Source organism: Pipistrellus hanaki (genome assembly GCF_964339955.1).
Source record: "Pipistrellus hanaki genome assembly, chromosome: 3".
In the NCBI taxonomy this organism is placed as follows: domain Eukaryota; kingdom Metazoa; phylum Chordata; class Mammalia; order Chiroptera; family Vespertilionidae; genus Pipistrellus; species Pipistrellus hanaki.
Window position 1 is genome coordinate 27,591,696 of NC_140505.1, and position 26,387 is coordinate 27,618,082.

The 26,387-nt window shown below is 43.6% G+C and overlaps 1 protein-coding gene across 2 annotated transcripts in view; it reads right to left on the bottom strand.

Moving 5' to 3' along the window:
* Positions 1-26,387, bottom strand: part of COL4A2 (collagen type IV alpha 2 chain) — a 181,920-nt gene that overhangs the window by 49,957 nt on the left and 105,576 nt on the right. The window contains exons 5-16 of one of the 2 annotated variants that reach the window (XM_084879934.1): positions 15,396-15,530; positions 15,266-15,310; positions 11,845-11,961; positions 10,184-10,255; positions 9,328-9,363; positions 9,158-9,220; positions 7,198-7,233; positions 5,155-5,196; positions 3,369-3,458; positions 1,660-1,695; positions 1,008-1,058; positions 58-102 (exon numbers count right to left, since the gene is read on the bottom strand). In XM_084879934.1, the coding sequence (XP_084736060.1) occupies positions 58-102; positions 1,008-1,058; positions 1,660-1,695; positions 3,369-3,458; positions 5,155-5,196; positions 7,198-7,233; positions 9,158-9,220; positions 9,328-9,363; positions 10,184-10,255; positions 11,845-11,961; positions 15,266-15,310; positions 15,396-15,530 (768 nt within the window). Of the gene's footprint in view, positions 1-57; positions 103-1,007; positions 1,059-1,659; positions 1,696-3,368; positions 3,459-5,154; positions 5,197-7,197; positions 7,234-9,157; positions 9,221-9,327; positions 9,364-10,183; positions 10,256-11,844; positions 11,962-15,265; positions 15,311-15,395; positions 15,531-25,231; positions 25,241-26,387 lie in introns of those variants that run through there. The other variant, XM_084879935.1, reaches the window with a different exon arrangement.

Here is a 26,387-nt window from a genome sequence, read left to right on the forward strand (position 1 = left end):
GATTTCTGTGAGATGTTTCAGGCCTGGAGCTGACTGCATTTCATGTATCACACTTACCTTCTCTCCTTCGGAACCTCTGTCACCGAAGATGCCTGGGGGGCCCTGGGGAGGACAGGAAACAGAAGGAGGAACAGCTTAGAATGGGCAGCAGCGTTTCCCATGGCATCACCAGGAGCGGACGTGAACTCCAACAAAGCGCTTTATCATGAAAGTATGGAAACCACCGGAAACCCCTTTTCTTTAAAGGGGATGGCCATTTTGGCGACATTTTCACATAATGCATCGCATCTACCACTTCAAGAACTATGGGGAAATCCATAAAGTCAGGATGGTAAAAATGGTAACGATACAAAAGGCCTGTGTGCCAAAGTTCTCAGGAGTCTCTGTTCTTATTTTTGGAGATTGTAACTCGTCTTTTTAGCGGTAGTGGCTGCCACCACAAGGCCAATTTCTCTTCTTCCCGACCCGTGGTTTGGCCACATTTCCCAGCTCAGGGCGGCCAGGTTTGGCCAGGTGACTGCGTTCTGGCTGACGGAGAGAGGTCTGCCTTAGGGCAGGGGAGCCACAGGGGGCTGAATCTCCTCCAGGAGACACTCCCCTCCCCCTCCCCACCCCGCCAGGGACACTTTTGTTGGATTCTTGGTACAGCAAGAAATCAACATCTTGTTGCAATCAGTCTACATTTTCATCACCTGGCCCAACTAATACAAGCAGAAATGTGTTTGTGTTCTGTTCCCACCCTTCCCCACACGGAGGGGAACAGTTTTAAGAACCACAGTTAATGAGCGATAATGTGGTGTCCACCCACGTAGGCTCCTCTTGTCCACTGTTGCCAATGGACATTCTGGTTTGGGATGCAGACCGTAGGGGATGCTGCGAGGGGGTATGAGGCAAATATCTCTGCACTTTTGCTGTGAACTAAAACCTGCCCCCCCCCCCCCCCTAATGCCCATTTAAAAAATAAAAACAAAAGAAAGTAAGCCACAGTGATAGAATGCATGCTTTACCCGGGCTCCTGGGAATCCCAGGATTCCTTCTTCTCCCTTCATGGAAATGCCCTAGGAGAGAACACAGAGACCTGAGCCACAGCCAGCGCGTCTCACTTTACCTGCGCAGAAATTCCATTTCTTACACGCCGAGGCCAGCCTGCCTCTGTGGTTCTCTGTTCCAGCTCAGTGGAATCTGAGTCTGCCCGGAGAGCACCTCTCCCCGCCACAGAGTAAGTGGCCATGTGGGAGGGCAGGGAATGCCAGGGCAGGCATAACAAAGACTGAAGAGAGGACCCTGGCTGAGACCCCTCAGAGCAGAAGCCGGACTATAACACCTGTCCAGGCCCATCCACCCACACATTTTCTTTTAAAAAGCATTTGGGTTCTTTTTATGAGCTTCACGAAATGTTGATGAACCGTTGTTAACTATGCAAAAAAAAGGGGAAGATATTCGAAGACTATTTTCCGAAAAATACACAAAACAACAACAACAACAAACAAACACAAAACACCTCATACAAATAAGTTGTAACTTTCTTGCCGCAGACACATGGATTGGAAACCAAGAGTCCCTGGGTCCCTGTGACCCCTGCACATTCTCATGGCAACAGGGATGGCCAAGAATCTGGGAACCACCGGTGAGAGGAAACATCTTTATTGTTTGACTTACTCTTCTCCCCTCTTCCCCAGGAATTCCTTTATCGCCCTGTGAAGAAAATGGAAAAGAAGAAACACTCGTTCAGTTGAAAATAGGGAGACTTAAAATTAATCAGGCTTTGTGATCCCAAGAGAAAAGTACCGAATAAAACTTAAACAACCATTATACCTGAATTGTAGCAAACATCTAAAATTTTGCAGCCTTCAAAATTCAAGGGAGAAATGTGTTATTTCCTCTGGATTTTCATGATAGGCATGAAATTGTGTTATTTTTGACGTGATGGCAAGGCTGTCCCTACATGGTTTCCTTTGTTACCCCCACGGTTGCAGGCATATAATACCATCCTGTGGTGGGAGAATATGCCAGAGAAAAGCTCCAAGTGACAATACTCGTTTAATTAAAATACTATTGAGGGTTCTCTGAGGAAAAGACACATTTGGGATGTATTGAAACCCCAAGCAAAAGTGGCTTTGGAAGGCAATGTCAACTCTAACTGATCTTGTATTTTCTTATTCTTCTCTTGGTTTAAAATGGCGAAAGAAATGTGACTGGCCAGCTCCTAGCTTTCCATCACTGCTAGGACAGCTCCTGGATCCCTGCTGACCAAGACTGCCCCCTGCAGGCTGGTCAGGCCCCAGCCCTGGACCACCTTTCTTGGTGGTAGGAAAGGAAGGAAACGTGGTTTGGATGCTTGAGCACCTCAGTGAGGATCAAAGCTGCTTTGGTCTCACTGTATCCTCAGTTCCTGGACAGAGGCCCCACGTGGCTGGTGGTCAGCCACAGCCACTAGGAGCCATAGGTCTGCCCAGAATCTATCTCACTTTTTCAGCAGTGCACAATCACCTGCTTCTGACTCGCTTTCTCCTTGGGCATGTCTGCTAGCACCAGCCACCTTCCAGGCCACTTCTGTCTACAGTCAAGTCACTTACCACTGACCTACACCTGCCCAGATTCATTCCCCCCTAAGGCAGGGGTCATGCCTATCTCTCTCAATCATGACCAAGCACCCAAACCCCATCTTGACAGATACCTGATAGTTGGGAATGATAGTCTAGGTTTGGGGTTTTTATTTTGGCTCCCATTGATTATGCCTGACTTCAGACTGGGTGTTTCACCTGTGTCTACTCCACGGCTCTCCAAGGTCTGTGTCTGCATTACTATCTACAGGGTTACCAGGGAACACAAAGGCTTAGGAAGGTGAAGTGGGCCATCCGAACATGTCAGTGGGAGAGCAGGATGGTGCTTTTTATTGGATTCCAAGAGTATGTTTTTAATTAAATGAAACCGTAACAGACGTTCTAAGGGCCAGGAAATAAATCTAGATGAACAAACAACAACCCTACCATGACTTTGTCAGGGAAGAGTAAAAGCAGGTTTGTCTTGTAGACTAGTGTTTTGTCTGAGAGTTCCACACACAGGGTTTGAATTATGCTCCTACCATAACCTACGTCTACACTGAGACTCGCATACTTAAAGGTAGATTTGAGATTTTTTTTTTAATCCCAAATCTTGTGTTGCTTCAGATTCATCAGGATTGTTTAAGATGATGGACTGACATGGTTTTTGACATGGTTATGCTTTCAGGCACCATTTCATGGCGAGGTCTTTCCCTCTTGGCGATTGTTTGAATAAGATGGGAGACAGTTACCTTCTCCCCCTTGTATCTCTTTCTCTCTTCTAGTCTCACTGAGAAGACAGCCTGTTGGGCGGAGCCCCTTTACCTTGTACATCTCCGGGATGATAGTAGCCTTTGTGGGTCCGGTGCTGTAGTCAAATGGCATCCCATTGGGCCCTGGGGCTCCGTCATCACCCTGTGAATTGTTTAGCAAAGCACAGTCTTTAGATTTGAGAAGATGCTACCAAACTTGAGTAAAAGCACACGCCTACCACAGACTGTTTTTTTTTTCTTTGCCTCTTTGCATATTCTTTCTATATGCACACCAATTTTGTAGTGTTCTATTTATAAATCCAAATAAAAATCAGAGTTTAAAATGAAAGGATCATAACGTAAAATTACCTGTATCCCACTTGTGTCAATAATCATTTAGACTGTCTGCCTGAAAGCTGGTTGGGCTGTTCACAATTTGAGGCTGTGTTTGCTTAATTACTTCCTTACGATAAATTTCTATACAAGGAAATTATTAGGTCTGAGGGCTAAATGTCTTTATGGCTCCTGATAGGTATCACTCTATTGTTTGCCTAGATTGGTACAAAAGATAGAAGAAATACTTAGGAAATGAGCGATTACTCCAGCTTCATCACTACTTCACCACGTAAGAGTGTTTTTATATAATAAAAAGCAGCATCTTTAATTTGCATTTTTATCATTAGAGAATCCGTTTTCTATGTGGTACACAGAGGATGAACCTTATAGATCTGCAACATCATTGGACAACTACCCTGACATTATATACTCTCTTGATCTCCTGGGAACTAATTGACACAGAAAGAAAGTTATTGTGTGTTTTTTTCTTTTGCTATTCCCATGTATAAACTATATAATATCAGTTTGAGTCCAGACATCACATAATATGAACAGGAACAAATTGAGATGATGTATTAGTGGCAGAAAGTGGTATACCATAGTGTATTCTGAGTGTCTGCTAATATTATACCTAAAAAGCACCTAAACTGTTTGTTCATTTACTCTTTACCTATGGGGGCCTTGAGGGTTTTTTTAAATTAACTTGAAAAAAGCTTTTTGTACATTACAGACATTAACTTCATTTCCATTCTCTCTAATGTGATTATTCTTCCCAATTTATTTCTCCCTAGATTTTTCCTCTTTTTATGCTATTTTGCAATTTTATTATACTTTATTGGACAGGAATTTAAACTTTTATGTATTTGGATCATCCAATGTTTTTCTTTTGTGGTTTCTTGTATGGTATTAACACAAGGAACAAAGTACTTTTCTCACCCGTGTAGTGAAAGTTTAATGTCCACTTCAATCAAAAAGTAAAATGTAAAACAAAATGAAAATGCTCAAAGGACACCAAATGGAAACATCTGTTTTGTAGGTTTTGGGGGGGAATGCGATGGGGTTGTGTGAGGGTTAGCTCTCTGGATGTGAGCTTTTCCTATAAGTGATCTCACGTGATCCTCTCAAAGGCCATGCAGTCTTTGGATCTCAGCAACGTGGGCAATGATAAAAGTCCACGTGGTCCTATTTCCTGCCATGTCACCTGGGAGCCGAGCTGGCTTGTTAGTCTGTGGCTCTGGCTCCGGTCCCTGTCAGTCCTGGACTCCCCAGGTTAGAAGATAGCTGAGGTCATGTCTGTGCCACAGGTCCAGGGCCACCCTACATGGTTCATGTCTACTGTCTTATTGCTCCACAACTATCACCAAAGTGTGTTTGATAACATGGCACTTTATAATAATTACTTCCTGTGCAAATGGTCTATTTGCACATCACCTCAAGAGAATAGCATAGGACATAGTCATTAAAATTTCTTTCCTAACTATTACACGTTACATGCAGCTGCTTTAATCTGTTGTTTCCTTTACCTTGTTACCCTTTTCTCCATAAAAACCCAGTCCTCTGTTGCCCTGAAAGAAAAATGAGTTTCTGTAAGTTTTAAAAGTCAATAATCAGCAGGCTAGAAGGGGTCAATGGGGGGGGGGGGGAGGGGTTGGGGTGGGAGGGAAAGAAAGGGATATATTTTCAACAATAAAGATAAACTTTAAAAAAGTAAATAGTCACAGTGAAATAATTTTTTTCTTCTAGAAAAGGAAACCTAAAATATATTTGCAACATCACTGGACAACTATCCTTGTATAACATTCTGGCTTCACGTCCCAGAAACCAATTGACACAAAGAGAAAGTTACTCAAACAAAACAAACAGATTCATAGATTCAGAGATCGGAGTAATGGCTCCAGAGGACAGGGGGGTTGAGAGAGAGGCATGAAGAAGGTGAAGGGATTAAGAGGACAAATTGGTAGTTACAAAAGAGTCACAAGGATGTAAAGTATAGCATAGGGAATATAGTCAATAATCCTCTATAATAAAACCCTAATATGCAAATAGACCAAAGCGACAAGCCTTCAATTTGTAAAACACACAGTGTTGTCGAAGTGCCATAAAGTGGAAGCGCGATAAAATGAGGTGTGCCTGTACTACATTATAGAAATAATTCTCTCTCTCTCTTAAAAAAAAAAAAAAATCTCCAAACAACTGCTTCTTTCCTGGGGTCTCTACGTTCCCATCTCAATGCAGGACTCTATCTGATCTTTCTCTCTGCAGAATACTTCCTGCCCCCTCAATGTGCAGAGATTGTCTGAAAATAAAAACAAAGCATTTAACTAGTTTTTGCATTTTTGCATCTTTCCCACCTGGCTGGGAGCTGAAATCAAAGCATAGAAAGGCAGCCAGGCTAGATTAGAATGTGATTTGCTTGGGTCCCGGTGGTCCCTCTGCCTCATGAGCTGGTTATCCAAGTCATCAGGAAGTGACCTGGTGGGGGTGAGGGACCTTATTGCGGCAGCCAAGCAGTGATCTGAGATGACCCTAGGGCTGGCCGCCCCATCTTACATCTGCTTCTCTTGGCCGTGGGCCGTTCCCAGCCTGCTTCAGGCTGCCAGACAGTGGGGAGCCCAGCGGTGTGGGCCGCAGCCTTAACGAGCTCCAGCCCCAGCCAGAAGCCGTGTCAGAGGTGATGGGAGCTGGGGGTCCGGGGGTGGTGGTAGCTGAGGTCCCCAGAAGGTCACAGAGATGGGATTTCTGTGGGACAGGCATGGGAATGCGCAGGCTGGGAGATTTCCTTAGCTACGTGCAGGCCAGGGAACGGTCCTTCAATGTTGGTAATGATAGCCTGGGAGTTGACTTAAAAATGTTTAAATTACAGTTTACATTCAATATTGTTTTGAACTAGGTGTACAGCACAGACTCATGTCAAATTTTGAGCAAATACTTCCCTTACCTACTTCCTACTGTTTGTCTTGGACATTTGTCCAACTTTCACAGATTGTACCGAATTCTGGTTCTGTCTCCAAGTTCTAACACGCCACCTACTTTGTTGTGCGCCAACCAACTTAAGAATCTTTCTCTGATAGAAGCAATCCACCTTTGGGCTCTAGCTGAATTGAAAATCACTGACAATATATATATAAATATATATATATCCCTAGAGGCTGACATCACACTCTTGTAGAACCTAATTATATCCAGGTAGGCATGCCACCAGTTCGCCCATACAAACATAGCTACATTTTGTCCGTTCTTGTAAATTGACACCCATGGGTAAACATGAGGTGTCCCTAAATCTGCATTCCTAATCAGTTTGATTTTCATACAACAGAAAATGGTATGTGACTTGCAAACAACAAATCATTCAACCACACACACTTATTTAATGTGCCAGCTATGCCAGAGGTACCACTGGATGCATCTTTGGAGTTTATAACAGTGAGTCTTAAAAACCTATAAAATAGTTATCATGAAATAAGCAATATAGAGTTGTCCATGAAGTAGTTCTATATAGTCCAGAAAGATATACACGGATACAAAAGCCCCCACTCCCCTCTCCCTCACCCCCAACAGTGACTTACCGGCTCTCCGGGGGGTCCGGGAGGCCCAGGTGGTCCCTGCACAAATACAAAGATATTTGTAAACTGTTTTCTTTATCCCAGGACCCAGATAACATCTGCTGGAAAGCCCTGGGAAAGCCATGCACTGTATATTTAGAGCACTATGTCGTATGTATAGAGGTTTCCGATACATCTGTCTCAGCAGGCAGGAAGGGCTGGAGGGAAGAGGGCTGGGGTCAGGCCCGGTTCCCAGAATTTGCCGGCTGTCCACACACAGCTGTTTCGGGTTTGCTTTTCTGAGTTTAGACTTTTGACTTCATCCATGTCCTATTCATGTTTGCTCTGCTCCCATGCCAGGTCCCCAGGCCCTGTCACCACAAAGACCGTTTCTCCTGACTCCCCTTGGGATCCCCCGTAGGCCACTGTCTAACGCTTTTTGCTGGTAGGTCAGCAAATGTTCACAGGCAGACTTACTCTACAGGGTTGAAAGTCCATCCACAAATATCACCATGGGTCTATCTGCAAAGCATTCAGTGTCGACACTACACTTAGGCTGAAGTTTTAAAAGTGCATGAAAAGAATAATTTGTGTCGAAGTGCAAAGGTGGGGGATTGTGGGGGTTTTTAATGGCTATACCAAGAACTTAAAGTTGTCAGGTCAGCTAAGGACCCAGCGGGTACAATCTGCTATTTCATATTTCCTTGAACTGTTTGTTTAAAGAACAACCTCCATTCTCACCTCCCTCCCCCTCCTGTGTGCTTTGAGTCAATAACCATATGACATAGGAGAGCAAAGACCCTCTCATCATATAATCCTCATGTCATTCCATTTGGCCGAATCTTTCACAGCAGAGAGAGGCTACTTGCAAAAATGCCCTCCTCCATCCAAGCATTTGTCTTGTTGCACCTCAACTGTGTCATTTGAGTTGCAGTAAAAGTGAACACCTGTAGACTGCCATTTGGGTGGTGTACTACAGCGTTTTTCAACCGCTGTTCCGCGGCACACTAGTGTGCCGCGAGATGTTGCCTGGTGTGCCGTAGGTGCAGACAAGACAAGAATTTTATAATTTTTCACTATTTTGTTTACTTAATATTTCATAATAAAGTAATTATAAAATACTTTCTTTGTGTTTATTTGATTCCTTATTCAAGAGAATTACTTTATATATAGTCAATATAGGCACAGAGTTAAATTTTTTAACATTTTCTAATGGTGGTGTGCCTCGTGATTTATTTCATGAAACAAGTGTGCCTTTGCCCAAAAAAGGTTGAAAAACACTGGTGTACTAGGACCATTTTACTAATTGTTGTCCAATATTTCACCTGCTATAATGGACATGCCCAGGTGTGACACACCTGCTATGGTGTCCATGCCCGGGTGTGGCACACCTGCTATGGTGGCCATGCTCATGTGTGACACACCTGCTATGGTGGCCATGTCTGGGTGTGACACACCTGCTATGGTGTCCATGCTCGGGTGTTACACACCTGCTATGGTGTCCATGCCCGGGAGTGACACACCTGCTATGGTGGTCATGTCCGGGTGTGACACACCTGCTATGGTGGCCATGCTCATGTGTGACACACCTGCTATGGCGGCCATGCCTAGGCAAAACCCATTTCCTTCTTATCACTCTGTTGCACTTTAGTCTGTTTTGCCTAGGGATAACAGGCCCCCTTTCAGCTGGCTTTGTGGGGCCGAAGGAGCTTGCACATGACTGGAATAGCACCCAGCCAGCAGCAAGTTTAAGTTGGACAGAGTTGGCAGTGATCTGGTGTCCACAAATGTTGAGTCTCATTCTTCAATCTTAATAGGAGCAAAATGTATACAAGGGATGATCTGTTTCATCTTGACGCTTTTTATAGCGATCACAAGTATCCTAGTTGTATCGTGAAGCTTCCGTATCAACGCTGAAGAAGGGGCCTCTCTAGAGGATGCCTGGGCAGTGGTCCAGGAGTGAGCACATGCACGTGGTACTTACTGGTCTTCCTGGATATCCAAGTGGACCTATTGGTCCCATAGGTCCAGGGCGGCCGGGCGGCCCCTAAGGACAAGCAACAAGAGAAGGGTATTAAGAGAAGTTGACTGGCATCTTGGAGTCCTGATTCTTAAAGTTTTCTTGGAATATTTTCTAATAAAAATAAAACTTACCTGGGAACCAACCAATCCAGGATCTCCAGGTTCACCCTAAAGGAGAAGAAATAATTTTAAGAGTGCTAGTTTTTAAGATAATCTTTAGATTTAGTTACATTTTATTATAACACCAGAGGCCCGGTGCATGAAATTCATGCATGAGGGGGCAGTCCCCTCAGCCCAGCCTGCACCCTCTCCAATCTGGGCCCACTTGCTCTTGACTGCTCACCTGCCTGCTTATCTGATTGCTGCCACCCCGCCCCCCCCCCCCCCCCCCCCGCCAGCTTGATCACCCCTAACCATCTCTGCCTGCTGGCCTTTGGCGCCCTCCCCACTACCCCTCCGGTGACGTGGTCACCCTCAGCTGCCACTGCCCCACTGGCCTGGTCGCCCCCAACTGCCCCCCACTTCCAGCCTGGTCGCCCCGCACAGTCTGCTGTTCAGTCATTTGGTCATCCCTCACTAACCCCCCTAAACCCCCTGCTGGCCTTGTTGCCCCAGGCAGCCTGCTGATCATTACTGTTCCTATGATGGCATCCCAGACAATTTGTATATTGCTTTATTATTAGATAGATTGCAAACAAGTATATAAGTTATGTCAGCTCTAATAGGACTTGGTAATGTTAATTAACCTAATATCTGGGATACAGTGAGTATGGGAAAGGGATGCACCCACAATTAAGTATACGATTGAAACACATCATGAAAGGAAATGAAATAATTTTTAAATTAATCATGATTTTGGATTATTTTATTCTATGCATTCTGCTACTCCATTCATCCTTACAACTCAGAGTTCACTTAGAAATTAATTTTATTAATCAGAATTTACACTAGATCGCTTAATCAGGCCTCCTACCTCTATTAAACTTACCCTGTATTTGTCGCGGTCCTCTTTAGACAGTGCATAAGGTTCACCTTTCTGGCCTTTGGGTCCTAGGGGCCCCTACAGGAGCACATATGTGGGGGAAAGAGGAAAAGGCAAAAATGTCCATTAATATTCAGAGCAGCTATAGTAATTTGGATGGTTAAATACTGGCTTTTATGGGCAATGTCTAATTGCTCTTACAGCTTCTTTAGATTATTCTGAACACTAATCACTACATCCAACCACAAAGGTGAGACTTTCACTTTCCTATTTATCAAATAGTATCTTTCTTCAAAGTTAAAATTGAAAGACTTTATAGAGTTTGAGTTTTTAAAAAACCCAAATGAGCATTCAATAAACGAATCCTTTAGTAAACCATGCTATTTTTTGGGTACTATTATTTTGTGTTTTCTTTGGCGTTAGTGTACTGAAGGTATTAACAGGTACTCTGAAGCACCATTTGTGGGAGAGATACTGAGTCATTCTTTAAAACAGAAACTGTGTCAAGTATACATGCATGTATTAACACCAACATATGAAATCAATATTTTAAAGTAATGAATATGTTGGTTGATGATAAAAGTTATTTTATTGGAATAGTAGGCTAGAAAATGATGTAGCTTATTGAAAAGTTGAACCATGTAAAGGAAGAGTCAAAGAAGCGAGAATTGGAAAGCAGAGGTGTTAATGATGATTAGCTCAGGGGGAAACAGGTGAAGGGTATTTATGACTGTTCTTCCTCACCTTAAAAAAATGTTTACCAGATAAAACATTAGCATAACCTTGAATTTGCAGTATTTTGGTGGTAAGAGGGTAGCAATACACTACCGAAAAATATTTCAATATTCTTTGCAAAGACCTTTTGTGGCAAAGGCCACAAAACAGATTAACATACAAAAATTCTTCCATTACAGAAAATAAAACACCCTTCCGTATTGGATATACTGAAGAATATCCGTGACCTTTCACGTCACAAAGGATTTTAGCATCGAATCAAGATTTCTAATAATCTTGTGACTAATAATTTTGTCAAACTTTTAGCTTTTTTTAAATTTTAGTTTTAGTATTTGCTCTATTATATTTAGTATAATTGGAGCGTGAATATGGAAAATAAAATTATTTGAATCTAGGAGGAACATGCCTAGATATCTATAAGAAAACCTCCAAGAAGAGAGCAATGTTTCCTCAGGGTGTAAAAGGCAGGGTTAGCATGTGCCTGCGGCCCCTACTGGTGAGTGGGCAGAAGGCAACACACCATCCTTAGAAAGTTTCTCTAAGACCATTTAAAAAATTTTTTTTTATTGATTATGGTATCACATAATTGACCTCATCCCCCCCATTCCCATCCCAAACCCCTCCCCACATATGCCTCCACCCCCCTGTTGTCCATGGCCACTGGCTAGGCTCATATGCATGCACACAAATCCTTTGGTTGATCACTCCCCCTACCCCCACCCTCCCCTACTTTCCCTATGAGGTTTGAGAGTCTAATCGCTGCTTCTCTTTCTCTGGGTTCTGAGACCATTTTTTTAAGGGTCCGATGCTAGGCCTTCTGGACCCCATGAAAGAGAATAGGGTACTTGCATACATTTCTGCCAACTGGTGCCAGCCACCCAGGTCCCCGAGCTAACCATGTGAACAGGGTGTGCTGTGCTGATGATACTCACAGGCGATCCGTGGACACCGTCAATGCCAGAGGGCCCCTGGGGGCCTACATCTCCCCTGGTCCCATTGCAGCCATCATAGCCAGGTGGCCCTCGGGGTCCACCTTGCCCAGGATGTCCCTGGAAAAGAGGAAAGGAAGTAAGTCATTCAGCCCAGAGGTGTTTAAGTCTTCATAACTGTGTGTGATAAAAACAGTTTGAAATCTTCTCTCCCATGCCCCTGGCATGAATCCAAGGAACGACAGCCAGAATGAATGAATGAATGAATGAATGAATAAGACAAAGGCACACGGATAGAGTTCTAAGCAGGGGAAAGGCTGCCAAGACCAAGTTCTGTTTCCCAAAGGCTTTGGTGAGCAGTGAACCGTCTTGGCATTTCTCCTGCCTTGCTTCACTGGGTGCCTGGGCGCACTGTTTTGTCGGGGAAAATTTTTTTTTAAAATTCTAGAAAAAAGTTCTAGAAGCAGTGATCTCCTTCTCAGGGACAACAGAGGTGTCTTCATCTGTTATAGCCAACTGACTTTTGATGGTGAGTTTACATCCTAAACAGGTGAGAGAGCCACACCTCAGTGGGATTTCATCAATGGCGTAGTTATAGGTAGACGAACTGATTTCCTCTTTTTATAATCTTTGGAAACACTCCTTTTTAGATTTTAAAGCAAGTCAGCTGTCCCAAGATGTCTGGTGGGAGCAGGGAGGCAACATGACCAAATGTCTTTCGAAGGACTAGAGAGGGCACAGGTGAAGTCTGTGGGCATCTCGACAGCACCCACCTGGTTCCTGGAGACATCCGGGAGCTGGGTTAACTATAATTTATGTCCTACAAGACGTCAGCCCTTTTTGCTATTCTTTGCACAAAAGATATTTAGCTATATGCTTTTTTATTATGTAATTTCTTTTAAAAAATATATATTTCTACTGGGGAGAGGGAGAGATAGAGACATCAATGATGAGAGAGAATCATTGATCAGCTGCCTCCTGCATGCCCGCTCTGGGGGATTGAGCCCGTAACCCAGGCATGTGCCCCTGACCGGAATCATACTTGCGACCCTCCAGTCCAGAGGCTGATGATCCATCCACTGAGCCAAGCCAGCTAGGGCATTCATGTAATTTAAAATTTTTATTTTTAAGAGTAGGCCTAACATATACTTCAGAGTGATTTTTGAGGGTGTTTAAGATATCTTTTAGATTTACTTTGAGAAATTTGGAAAATTTCAAGACAAATGAACCAGTGCTTGTACTCTGAATAATACTAAGAAATACAGCAAGAAAAGTAGAATTTTTCTTTGGTCTGCATATCTTTTTGCTTGTGATGTTCGAAGCCATTGCTTTAACTTGTGCCATCAGAAAAGAGATCTGATAGCCCTTTCAGCTAACCCTCGGGGGGTCAGGGGAATCATGACCGCTTCTGGAAACCACGGTGAACAATCTCTCCAGCTGTTATGGAGCCAGCTGTCTGATGCCTTGGAAGGAAAGGACCCTTTTTTTGGGGTTTCTGAAAGCTGAGCCTTCAAATCCAGCCGGAGAAAACACGCTCAAGACCCATGATATCCTAGGATGTTTTTGCTTAAAACGAACTGCTGAGTTCCTTAGTCTTCTCCTGAATTATCTTTCTGCTGTTGGGTCTTTCTGATTTCCTTAGAACTGATTTGAAATTGCATGTCAATCTGATCTTCTTTTGAAATTGTGCTTCAAGGAGAAATCTCAGTTATGTTGAGCTAAATGTCCATCTCTTTATGTTCATCTGATTAGATACATTTCTGGGTGTACAACTCTACGATTTCATTGCACATCACTTTTAATACACAACGTCTAAACAGCTAAAATTACACAGGTCCTCAAAACGCTATGTTCATTAACTGCTTAGGGATGGCAGGTGACATTTAAGTTAATATGCAGTAGCAGGGTTCTGTGGTTTAAGGGACTATATTTAGCAGCACCAAGATTTTTTAGAAAATGATCAGTTATCTGCTCATCATGATCACTCTCCCTTATGACGATTACTTCCTTATTTGTGAAACATTTGCATCTGATATTAAATGAGTATGAAGTGGAGAAATGAATTAAAATATGATACGGATTAGTTACAATATTTTTCCATAATCTCACTCAGGTTTAAATCAGATTTCAACTTCTAGGAGCAAAAATTGATGAACAGTTTAAGTAGTTCAAGAAAGTAGTATAAAAACAGGTGGAAAAAAAAAAAAAAAAGATGGGCGATTTAGTTTGAGGCTGTTGGTAGAAAAATACTTCTATTATTTGTTTAACCCTTAAAATCTGCAGATTCTTCAACTGTGCCAGTGTCTCAAGATTCTGACCAATGTGAATGCTATTTCCTTATTTGTTCATAGCTGCGTGTTTTGCCACTGACGTATCGTTTGAGTGCCTCACTCAGGTGATGCTAAGGATCACTGGCCATGTAGGTCTCATGTCTTGGTGATCACACTTCCCTTCTTTAGTTCTGACTGCTTCCTTCTACTGTGGCAAAGGTGTTCTTGAATGCAGAGCCAGAATCTGAAGAAAAGGTATGAATTCTCTGCGACGACTCTCCACTCAGGCTCTTCCTCTATTTCTGCAAGGGGACAGCCCTCCTGGTGCAGCCTGAAGATTCTCTCTCCCTGTGTGTGCACACACACGTCTGCATATGTGCACACATGTAAATATGCATGCATATGCGTGTGTGAGCACGGTGATAGAGAACATGTGTATGCAGGGGGAGGGGACAGGCATCTGTGTATATGGGTGAGGATCCTTAAACCTCAGCAGCAGACATATGGGGTGGGTCTGAATGTGTGATAAACACATTTATTCCCGAGGAGGTCTGCAGGAAGCCGGCCCTGGGAACTCTGCTCTCGGGTCCCTGTGAAGAAGGCTGTGAGTCAGGCTGCTCTGTTTATTTTTTTATGCCACAAGAAGTAAAGTAAACTAGGTTAGAAAAACACATTTTATGGCGTTCGGAGATTTTCTCATGGATAATCCATGCCTCCTCTTCTCGTTTGTGTGTGGTTACTAGAATTTGAGAAGCTGCACAGATGTCCAGCAGGGCTTCCTTCCATCCACCGTCTTGGCTGTGCTGCTTTATATTCAGGTTGTTGTCCGGTTCAAACACAATTTCGAGACCAGCTCCTTACTGAGCATATCTGAGCAATGCTCTCTAGCTTTTCTTTACAAAACACTGCCTGGTTCTAGCGAAGTCTCCTCCATTCTGAAGCCAAGCCCAGAATAACGTTTACAAGGGAAAAAGTCTGTCCAACATTTGACTGGATTCCGGGGGGAACCCCCCCCCCACCCCACATAGATAGCCCCACAAATGTTACGTGATAAACAAGAAAGCAGGTTTAGCTTAAGATGTCTCGGTAAGTCATAAACGTGTTTGTTCCCGTGCATACAATGTCTTAAAACTCTAATCTCACAAAAAACTTACAGGAATTCCGTCAGCTCCAGGGAATCCAGAAACGCCTCTTGGTCCCTATAAAGAAGGTAAACAAATTGAATGAAGGTCAACACACCCGCTGCCCCCCATAAAATGAGAGGAAATACCAAGCTTTCCATACCACTTCTCCTTTCGGCCCGAGGGTCCCGGGAGAGCCTCGTTCACCCTTGTCACCTTTGCGGCCCTGCAGTCCTGGGAATCCTTGTAACCCCGGGGGCCCCGTGTATCCCTGAGAGCCCACTTGCCCGGGCTGACCCTGTAGAAAGAACACACATTCAGTTTCCACAGTTATAGCAATGAATGATCACTTTCAGTCACGTTGCTTTGGAAACTATGCTTTTCATTCTCAAAGAGCGATGATCTTCAGAGAACATTACATGTCAACTACCATCTGCTGCCACCGTAGCCCCAAAGTGATTTCTGGCAAAAAAGAATTCACAGAGTTTAAAGGAAAAAAGTATTACATGTAAAGAGAAAATAATCCTAAATTGCTAAAGTGATGCTATTGTGAAGTAATACTATTGTGCTGGAGAGAGTCAACTTACTTTTTTTTTTAAGTCCTTTCAGCATATAAAAAAAGTTCTAAGATTTTAGTCTCTATCTTAATATAATGCATACAATAGATAGGGGATGATATTAAAAAAAATTGAAAGCAGAGAATTAAACAGATATTTCTAGAGCATTTTTCACAATGGCCGAAAGTTGGATAAACAAAATGTGGTCCATCCAAACAATGGAATACTATTCACCTTACAAAGAAGGAAATTCTGACACATGCTACAACATGGATGAACCCTGAGAACATTATGCTAAGAGAAATCAGCCAGTTCCAAGAGGACAAATACTGTGTGATTCCACTTCTATGAGATTCCTAGAGCAGTAAATCCACGGAGACAGAAAGGGATCGGGGAGCGAAGGGGAGTCATTGTTTAGTGGGCGCAGAGTTTCCGTGGGGAAGATGAGAAAGATCTGGAGATGGAAAATGATAATGTTTGCACAACACTCTGAATGTACTTAATGCAACTGAACTGTGTGAAAATGGTTACGATGGTAAATTTTATGTTTTACCACAAGAAAAGTAAAAAGATTAAAAAGAGGGTTCTATCTCTCTGATTAATAGAACTTATTTACCTAGTTCACTTAAATAAAAAATAAAGTTCTATGTCTTGATTCCTCTTTCAAATAACGATTCTGCTGTTTACTCACTATAAAGAACCTTTACCTGCTAAGCCCAATTTGCTTTCACATTTCAAATACCCATCTGCCTTTATTTAAAAAAATATATATATTTTATTGATTTTTTTACAGAGAGGAAGGGAAAGGGATCAAGTTAGAAACTTTGATCAGCTGCCTCCTGCACACCCCCTCCTGGGGATGTCTCTGCAACCAAGGTACATGCCCTTGACTGGAATCGAACCTGGGACCCTTCAGTCTGCAGGCCGATGCTCTATCCACTGAGCCAAACCGGTTAGGGCTCCCATCTGCCTTTGGATGGAGTGGGGATTGAGCCATTACTTCTAGTCTTTTCTCTCATTGCCTGCAAGTAACTCTTCCTCTATAAACGGTGCAGCTAAAGAGTTTGTTAGTCATTACACAATGTTTACAGTCTGTCCGAAACATTCCACACAGCTGAGGTGAAGCAAACAACTTCAAAATACAGGCCAAGCCGCAGTATTACTGTCACAGACAGACCGGCATAGAGGGTCCGGGGACATCTCAGCTCTGCCTTCTGTTATCTTTCCTATCTGCTCATTCCTTTAGATGTCTTCACTTCCCCAGCGGGAGAAGCAGTTAAGACATCTCTTTGGGGTGGAACAACAGATAGAAATTAAGGTTTCAGCTGGTGAATGAGACCCCTCCTCAAGCTCGGGACCCCTGACTCCTCAGACAAAGGGGACTTGTAGGAATCTCCCTGAGCAAGATCAGAGTTTCAGATAGTGAATTCTCCTGCCCCGCCCTCTACATGTTCCAGAAGAGTCCATTCGGCACAGAAAGCAGCGGATAGCCACGGAGGGTAGTATCTTGCGTTGTGGCAAAGCCAATATATTTAATATCTTTGAAGGATGTGATAAACATAAGGCTTCCTAACTGAGGGAGATTGTGGTCTAGGACAGACAGCTCTGACCTCAGACACGTGGTACCCCAGGCTCATGCTAGTCGAATTCCAGTCAGGGGTCTTAGTATGCTACATCTGTTGTGAGCTTGGGGAACAAACTATATGCTTTGGTTCTGACTTTTATGACGCTTTCCCAGCTGTGCTCATTTTTGTTTTGTTTGTGGCTCTGTTGGCATATAGTCTTCCTGTGATCATATACCATGCCCCTAAGCCTTACGTTCCCTAATCATCACGAGGCTTGTTGGTGTTTACAGGGAGTGTCCTTTGGGGGATAAAATGTTCTTCATTAGCACTGTCCTTTTTTCTGTCCATAAACTTTATCTCTATCCAGGGGATTACTGTATGGAGCCAACTAAAGGGAACACACACTGCTCATCAACGTGGAATGTGTGTCTTAACGATGAAAAGCCACATTCTTGTCTTGCTCTCATTAACCTTTCCTCAGTTTTCTTTGATGGGGAAAGTGACTAACGACATCACACACTCATTTTCCTTCCATTGTCAGTAAACTTCTTTTTACCCATAAAGTCTTGGATGGGAAGTCTGACTTTTGGAATAAAACTCTAAGTCTTCCCTTTTCCGGAGCAAGTTGTCAAATATTTCTTTTTTATTGAGGCGAAATTCCCATAATGTAAAAGTAGTCATTTTACAGCGGTTTCTAGTGCACTCACAATGTCCTCTATCTAGTTCCAAAACATTTTCATCATCCTGGAAGGAAGTGTCATGCCCACTGAGCCGTCACTCCCCATTCCTCCCCACCCCAGTTTCTGGTAACCTCAAATCTGCTTTTGGTTTCTATGGATTTATCATTCTTGATATCTCTCTATATAAAAGCCCAAGTGACTGGTTAACCGGCTGCTATGACATACACAGACCACCATGGGGCAGACGCTCAATGTAGGAGATGGCCCCTGCTGGTCAGTGTGCTCCAACAATGGGAGTGCAGCTCAGCTGACCAATGGGTGCCAGATGCTGGGCTCATGGCTGGCGAGTGCTGCTGCAGCGGTGTGAGACTCTCCTGATGGGGACTGATTGGACACGAGTACACAGCAGGCTTAGTGGGATAGGTTGAGCTGGAGTGGAGTAGCGCTGGCCTGGCTCAGGCTCCTCTCTAGCTGCCTGCTGAGGCCCAATCCCCACAGGCATGCAGAGGGACCTTACTGGTGCACAAATCTATGCACCGGGCCTCTAGTTTCATAAAAGTGAAATCATATGTAATATATATGACAATTTTTGTCTGGTTTCTCTCACTTATACTTTTTTTGAGGTTCATTTATGCAGGATCATGTATCAGTACTTTATTAATTTTTTCCATTTTTTTCTTTATTGATTAAGGTATAACATATGTGTTCTTATCCCTCCACTAGAAGCCCTCAGCCTGGCCTGCCCCCTCTCACAGTCCAGGAGCTCTCAAGGGTGGGAGGCAACCCGGCGATCAGGGGAATGCAATGCCCCCCATCACATCTCTGCTGCTGCTACTGCTGGCAGCGCAAGCCTCGGCTGGCCCTGGTTACCTCAGGCTTGGGCTAGCCCTGGTCAGCTGATATCCAAGGCTTGCCTGTGCCTTGGGCCAGTCCTGGGTGGCTGGAGAGCTGAGGGAAATGGGGGACTCTGGAGGCAGGCGCGAGGAGCGGCCAGACCCACCTGAGGGGCGTCCCTGGTCGTGCTGTGTGCCTGCCACTCCAGCAGGGCTGAATGGACTGGGCACCACCTTCTTGTGGCTGTGAGCACCACTATCTTGTGGCTGTGGGCACCACCATCTTTGAGGGTGTGGCAGTCAACTAGCATATTCCCTCCTTATTGGCTGTGAGTGCTGCCATCTTTGTAAGAGCGTGATGGTCAACTAGCATATTTTCTTTTTATTAGATAGAATTGTCCCCCTCCACTCATGCCCTCACCCCCTTGGCTGAATTATATTCCATTGCATGGATAGGCTACAATTTATTTATCTGTTGTAAACAGCGCTATGAGCATGCATGCACAAGTATCTGAGTTTTTGTTTTCAATTCTTTTGGGTACATCCCTAGAAGTGGGATTTGCTTAATCCTATGGCAATTCTATGTCAATCTTTTGAAGAAACTGCCATCCTGTTTTTCACAGTGGCTGCACCATTTTACATTCCCACCAATAGTGTGTAAGGGTGCCAGATTTCTCCACATCCCTGTCGACGATAGTTATTTTCCATTAAAAAAAATTTATAGCCATCCTAATGGGTGTGAAGTTGGTGTCATTCTAAAGAGACATCTTGAGCTTCTGACAGATAGAACATTTCACAAAATTCCATCCAGCTTCCGGCCTGGGGAAGGGCCAGGAAGATTCTGGAGAGAATCTGAAGTAGAGCCTCGTCCTCTGGGACTGAACTCAGTCTTGCCACAGTTCAAGCCCTATGCTGTTGGGACTACAGGAACATCTTTGTCACGATCCAATGACCTCCTAATGCGTGTTTCAGCCATCAGGGACAGAGATCTTTCCCTAGGATATCCTGCCCCCACTCGCATTGTGTGTCTTTGTCAAGAGCAGTTGCAATGGTCAGGTAAATAAAAAGGAATTCCCTCTGGGCTAATGAATCATCATCATTAGCAACTTCCACCCTCAGCTGAAAAGTCCCAATTGGAAAAGTTATTTCCATCTCTTCCTTTCCTTTTGTAACAAGAAGTGATGTAAAAATAAAAATTAGCCCAGAAAGGAGAGGACTCTAGGTTAAATGTTTTTGCATAAATTTCAAAAGCTCCTGGGTGACTAATGCTCCTAAAATTCCTGCTCTATCCTCAGTAAAAGAATTTGTACAAAAGAATTTCTTAAAAGCCAATGGACCATATAATATGCCCCGTCTCACCAGCGAATTTGATCTGTGTGAATGTGTTGCTTTCTAGCAAACAGGATAATGAAGAGTAGCATTTACTTGTGTGTCCTCTGGAATGAAGCATGGTTACAGGTCTTAAAAATGGTTCATCTTCTAATGGCCTTCTGAGGTTGTTCTAATAAAACATGCTATTTTTTTTTTTAATGGTTCATCTCACGTCATCCCTATGACAAATGCATAAAGTAGGCATCTCCCTTGCTTGTGAGAGGAGGGACAATGGGAGCTTGGGAAGGTTTGGGAGGACTTTTTTGCCATCATAATAAATATCAGGTATGGGGAGTGAGGCTACCTCTGAAGCCCCCCATTTTCCATCAGACCTTACTCAAATGAGGTCCACGAGGTGCATCAGCCGCCTGGGAACCTGTGAGAAATGCAGTCTCAGGCCTGGCCCAGACCTCCTGGCCTGCACTGGATGTGACCCTCAGCAGGTTTCTTAGTGCAGCGATGTTTCAGAATCACGGCATTGGCCCATCCTTCTCCCCTTCCTGATGTTCTCATGGGAGGAGTTGGGTATCTTTTATTATTATTATTATTTTAATTTTTTTCCTTTTTGTTGAATTTATTGGGGTGACACTGGTTAAGAAAATTATACAAGTTTTAGGCGCACAGTTCTACAATACATCATCTGGACACTATTTAGCAACCCCGGTCAAGACTCCGTCCATCACCATTTATCTCCCCTACATCCTCCTCCACCTCCCTGCGTCTGACAGGTATTTTTTAACAAGAAAAATACCTTATGTATGAAGTTGGATCTTAGAAGGAAGGTTAGGCTTACCGAGTCAGGCAGAGGAAAATCTAATATTTATGTCCGTCAAATGCTATTTCTAATGACAATTTTCTTAGTCTTATGCTTCAGTGATATCTGCAGCAAGACAGAATGAACTTTGATTCCTGTTAGGGTGGAAGCTTGCACAATGCCTGCTCCCTTTTGAAATCACTACTGGAGTATGTGTGGGATGCCCGGGGTCAGTTTTGGAAGTTGAAGTCTGAAAAAGTGCATAGAATGAGTCCAGACTTGACTATGCATTGCTTAAATACCACGGCTGTGGAGTGAACCCATTTCAAGTCCCGAGACACTTACTAAGCTTTCATGAATTTAAAATTTTCACTTCCGTAAAAGGGGCAAAATATAATTGGATGTGTGTACGTGCGGAATAACGCTAACTTACTTCAGGCGCGAAGGCAAAGGCAGAAGATGTGATTCATCAGGGCCCCAAGAAATTTCACACTGATACAACCCCAAGGTGGTGCCTGTTTGCACTCATAGTTTAGTAACCTTACCACTCGCCTTGGGTGGGGAAGTGAGAGGAGCTTCACGTGTCAGGAAAGGATAAAGCGAGATGTTTCCAAGGATAAAACCTGCTTTGCTGCACATCAGGATTTCTAATCTACAGTACAGTATTTTCCTGGTAGAGTAAGAATAAGCTTTTCATGAGTTACTGGCCAACATCTGAATACTAGGAAATCCCTTCTCCTTCCTAAGTTTATTCTTCCTGCCTCCCCTTTTATGGGCACTGGGCGCCCCACCAGACACCCCGTATCCTCTGTGGTCTCCTGGGGGCCCCTCCCTTCCTTGGCTGTTGACGATGTATTCCAGACCTTCCTGGCCTTCTGATGCTGCAATTCTTGGTGGCTCTCGGGGGATTCCAGCCTAATTCCCAGCTTATCCTGTGAGCTGTTCACACACATTCGAAAATATGTACAATGGCTCCAAAGGCAGGAAGGGCTGCATTTTAAGATCCAGGAAGACAATTCCTTCATCTAACATTTAGAACTGGTCATTGTTCGTAGGGATGATCATTGGCATTTGTGAGCAGTATTTTTGATGGCCTTGGTAGAATAAGTTAATACCACAGTCCAAGCTAATGTGTGAAGGCTGTATTGGAACAGTGCATTAGACATATAATAAATGTCAGTTACTAATGGATGACGGCCTGTCCCATGAAGAACAGACAGAGCTGATGTTAATTGTGCTATGTTTTACCTAAAGCTTCTTATTTAGCACATAACAAAACATTAGCCCTGCTCTGGGTACTATTCCAAATGAAGGACTCTACTTCTATGAGGCAAAATTATATGGGCTTTTTGAATTCTTGCTTTCTAAAATTATCTAACACAGATTGTAGGCCTAGTGTCCACACAAAGGAAATAACATCCATCATATGTACAGAAAAAAACCCTTGACCCTACCTCTCTACATTACAAACATTTAGTCAAAATGGATCATAGACCATATAACTGTAAGAGCTAAGGCTATAACACTTCTAGAGGAAAATATAGGGAAGAACCTTCGTGAGTCTGGATTGGCAATGATTTCTTGGCTAAGACACACAAGTCACAAGCCATCAAAGAAAACATAAGACTAATAATGAGTGTAAACTTTAAGATGCGGTGACACCTCAAAAGCAGGCTACATACTGGGAGGAATATTTACAAACACATACCTGATAAAACGACTTTTATCCAGAATATTGAAAGAGCTCCCAGAAATCAGTAAGGTGATGAACAACCCAAAGAAAAAAGTGGGCAAAAGCCTTCACCAAGGAGGATGCACGAGTTGAAAGTAAACTTTTGAAAAGATGCTAGGCATCGAGAGAGTCAATTAAGTCCACAATAAGATATAACTGCAACCACTAGAATGGCTGTCACACAGAGAAAGCACTGGTGATGCCAAGTAATGGAGAGGAGGCACAGGGAGCACCCTCGCTCGCTGCTGCTGGGAAGGCTAAGTGGAGGCAGTTTCTTATACAGTGAAACATATACCTACCGAAGGGCACGCAGGTCAAGGTCCACAGCGGTTTGATTTATTTTAGTGAAAACCTGGAAACAACTTGAATGTCCGTCAGCTGACAAGTGAAGCAACAGACTGGTATGTCCATAAAGTGGAACATTACTCAGCAGTAAAAAGGGAGACACCGTATGACATGTGCAACAAGGACGAATTACGCAGGCAGACTCAAAGGCTCCGCTCCTATTTAAGTGATGTGATGTGATCGCCCTATTTATATGACATTCTAAAGAAGGCAAAACTAGGAACAGAAAACAGGTCAGTGGTTGCCAGGGGTGGGGCAGAGGGAGGGGACTGACTGAAAAGGGCACTGGGAAACTTTGGGAGGGGGTGGGGAGAAGAAGAGTCATGGGCTTGTCTTATGTCATGATTTGGGTGGTTGTTACAAGGCTGTGTACATGTAAATGATGCCTCAATAAACTCAACATAAAAACTAACAACCACAAAAAGGAGTCTGGTGAAGGCAAAGATTAAGAAGAGAAGGCCTGAAGTTCATAGTCACATTGGATATGACCAGATCGCTTTCACACATTTTTTCCAGTGATTTTACGACAGAAAAGGAAGAAGAGTGGATACTAAACATTAAAATAAAACAAACCCACAGACAGCATTTAGCCAAAGGCTTTTTAAAAATGTCTGCCAGGGAAATGAACAAATCTGAAGAAATCGAGACCTAGCTTTCCTTGTTTGGAATCTGGTCCATGTGGGTGTGATCCTAATGGAAATGAGACCCTGCCAGCACACAGCCCCACAGAAGGGAGCCAGGACCAAATTAGATGCATGAGTGAAAAATAAGCCCAAGACATCACCAGTTTCCATTATGCATGATTTTCAGAAAAAAACACACAAAGATTAGCAGGTGTCATCCGTGACTCTCAGACGCTCTGGTTATGGTTATATTAGAAATGATTTGACTTGGCAGAGTCACATTTTAAAGCAGAGAAAAATATATCATCTCAGGTCCTTCACCCACAGGATCCATAAGTTGACAACCTCTGCTCCTTATTCTAAAAACAGGCCGCCCCAGGGCAGTCCCACTCCATGGCTCTGAGACGAACGCAAGGCCAAGCTTTTTATAGCCTGGATGTGATTTGCTTGGCATCTGCAGGAAAAGCTGATTTTCTGGGAAAGCCTTTCCTTGCCTCTGTGCTTGCAGCAATAAACACATTTCGTTTGCTTAAAGGTGAACCCTTGCCTAACAGACGGACTTGATTTCCTAAGCCTCCTGCCCTCCAACAAGACATGGAGTAGAGTGAGGATGAGCCAGGGCCTCTCTGAGCAGAGCTGGCAGGGGAGGAATGGGCTGGAAGCAGCAGATGGCGGGGCCTCAGGAAGCACACAGAGAACTCTGGTCATCAGGCCTCCCATTAAATATGAAACACTCTGACTAGGAGCTGTCAACATGGGATAGAACAAGATCCACTATCATCATCATCATCAAACAACCTTCCCGTCATTATGAGTTAAAAACACAGGGTGGCTTCGGACTATACTTACATGGTTAGAAAGTGACAACTACAACAGGTGGCAACTCCTGAGTTATCCAGACGAAAAAGCTACCGTTAAGTCAAATAGTTGTCCATATTTACGGTCTCGATGACAGACTATTAATTTTCATGGCCAACGGCATGTACCAATATTTTACTGGTCTTCTTAGGTCATGTTCTTAGGTTATACTCAAGAGTGGTGTGACTCACAGTAGAGATTGCATGCTCTAATGACTGTGTTTCTGTCACAGCCCAGTGGGGAGCTCTGTACTTAGGGATTGGTCAACACCCCGGGGAATGCTGCCTACAAATGGAAGAAGCGAGAGGAAATATGGTGAGCCTGGCCTTCAAAAGATTGGCCGTCCCGCTGTGACTGTCCATGAGACTGGGAGCCTTTGAGAGTGACATTTTAGCATCTTTGGCACAGAGCCGGGTGAGAACCAACAGCTATATCTGTTTTGCATTTAGACTAAACGTAGTCACATAAGAGAAAATATTCTTGAAGTTGACATTGTATGGAGTTGGTCTGATGCGAAAAATAATTGGCCAACAGAAAGGAAAGGTTAAGAATAAGAGCAGACTCTGACCTGGTTGTGGGACACAGATTCTTATTTGAAATGTTCCTGAATAGGACACGTTGTAAATCAAGCTCCAAATTTTCTGTTATTAGAAAAGGTGTGACTATCATTCTTCTCTTCTTCCTCTTCTCCCTTTTATTCCTCCTTCCTTGGCTTTAACTCATTTACCTGTTATTTATATTCACTAAAGTTACTTTGTGTGTTTTCATTCCTTTTGAAAGACTTACATTTACATGCAACAAAAACAACTTTGTGTGTGTGTATAGTTCTGTGAGTTTTGAGACGTGCTCAGAGTTGCATTAGCCCTAATCCCTTGAGCTGCTCCTTTGCTAATCGCTGATCTCACTACAGCCTCGCTGTGCTGTCTCTTCTAGACCATCATACAAATGGAATCCTTTAGTGTGTCATCTTTTGAGCCTGGCTTCTTTCACTCAGCATCATGCATTTGAGATTCACCCGCCCTGTTTCTGTCCCTTTTCTGGTGTCCTTGAGGCACGTTCGTTGTATTCCATTAGCACAATTTGTTCACCTAGTCACTTGTGGAAGGATGTCTGAATGGCTTCCAGTTTTTGGTGAATGTGAACTGGGTTCTTTAAACATTTCTGTGTGGCATTTTGGTGTGAATGTATGTTCTTATAAATAGGCATGAATAGGATTACAGGATCATATAGAAAGGGTATGTTTAACTTTATGAAAAACAATTGCAGTCCTGGCCAGTGTGGCTCTGCTGGTTGGAGCACTGTCCTGTGCACCGGAAGGTCATAGGTTCTATTCCCAGAAGGGTACCTACCTAGGTTGTGGGTTTATGTAGGAGGCAACCAATCAATGTATCTCACATCCATGTTTCACCTCTCCCCTCTCTCTCCTTTCCTTCCTCTCTAGAAATAAAACAACAACAACAAGAACAAACAGATGCAGAACTGTTTTACAGCCTGGCTGCTCCATTTTGTATTCCTTCCAGCAATGCAGGAGAGCTCCAGGTGCTTGTCAGCACTTGGTGTCATCAGTTTTGTTCTCTTAGCCATTCTCTAGGTCTGCAGTGCTCATTTCTCCTACTAATCTCATTCCTTTTGATTACATGTTTGCTAATCCTAGATCCAGTTCAGGGGGCAGTAGTTCCCTCCTATGCATTACTTGAGTCATATATAATAGGAGCTACCATCCCGGGATTTAGCATGACCTGCCCACTTGTGGCTTCCCACATGCCTATATTCTGCTCCAGGCTAACTAAGTTCCTGACAATTGGGTCAGTTTCTCTTATACCTCAGGGCCTTTGCA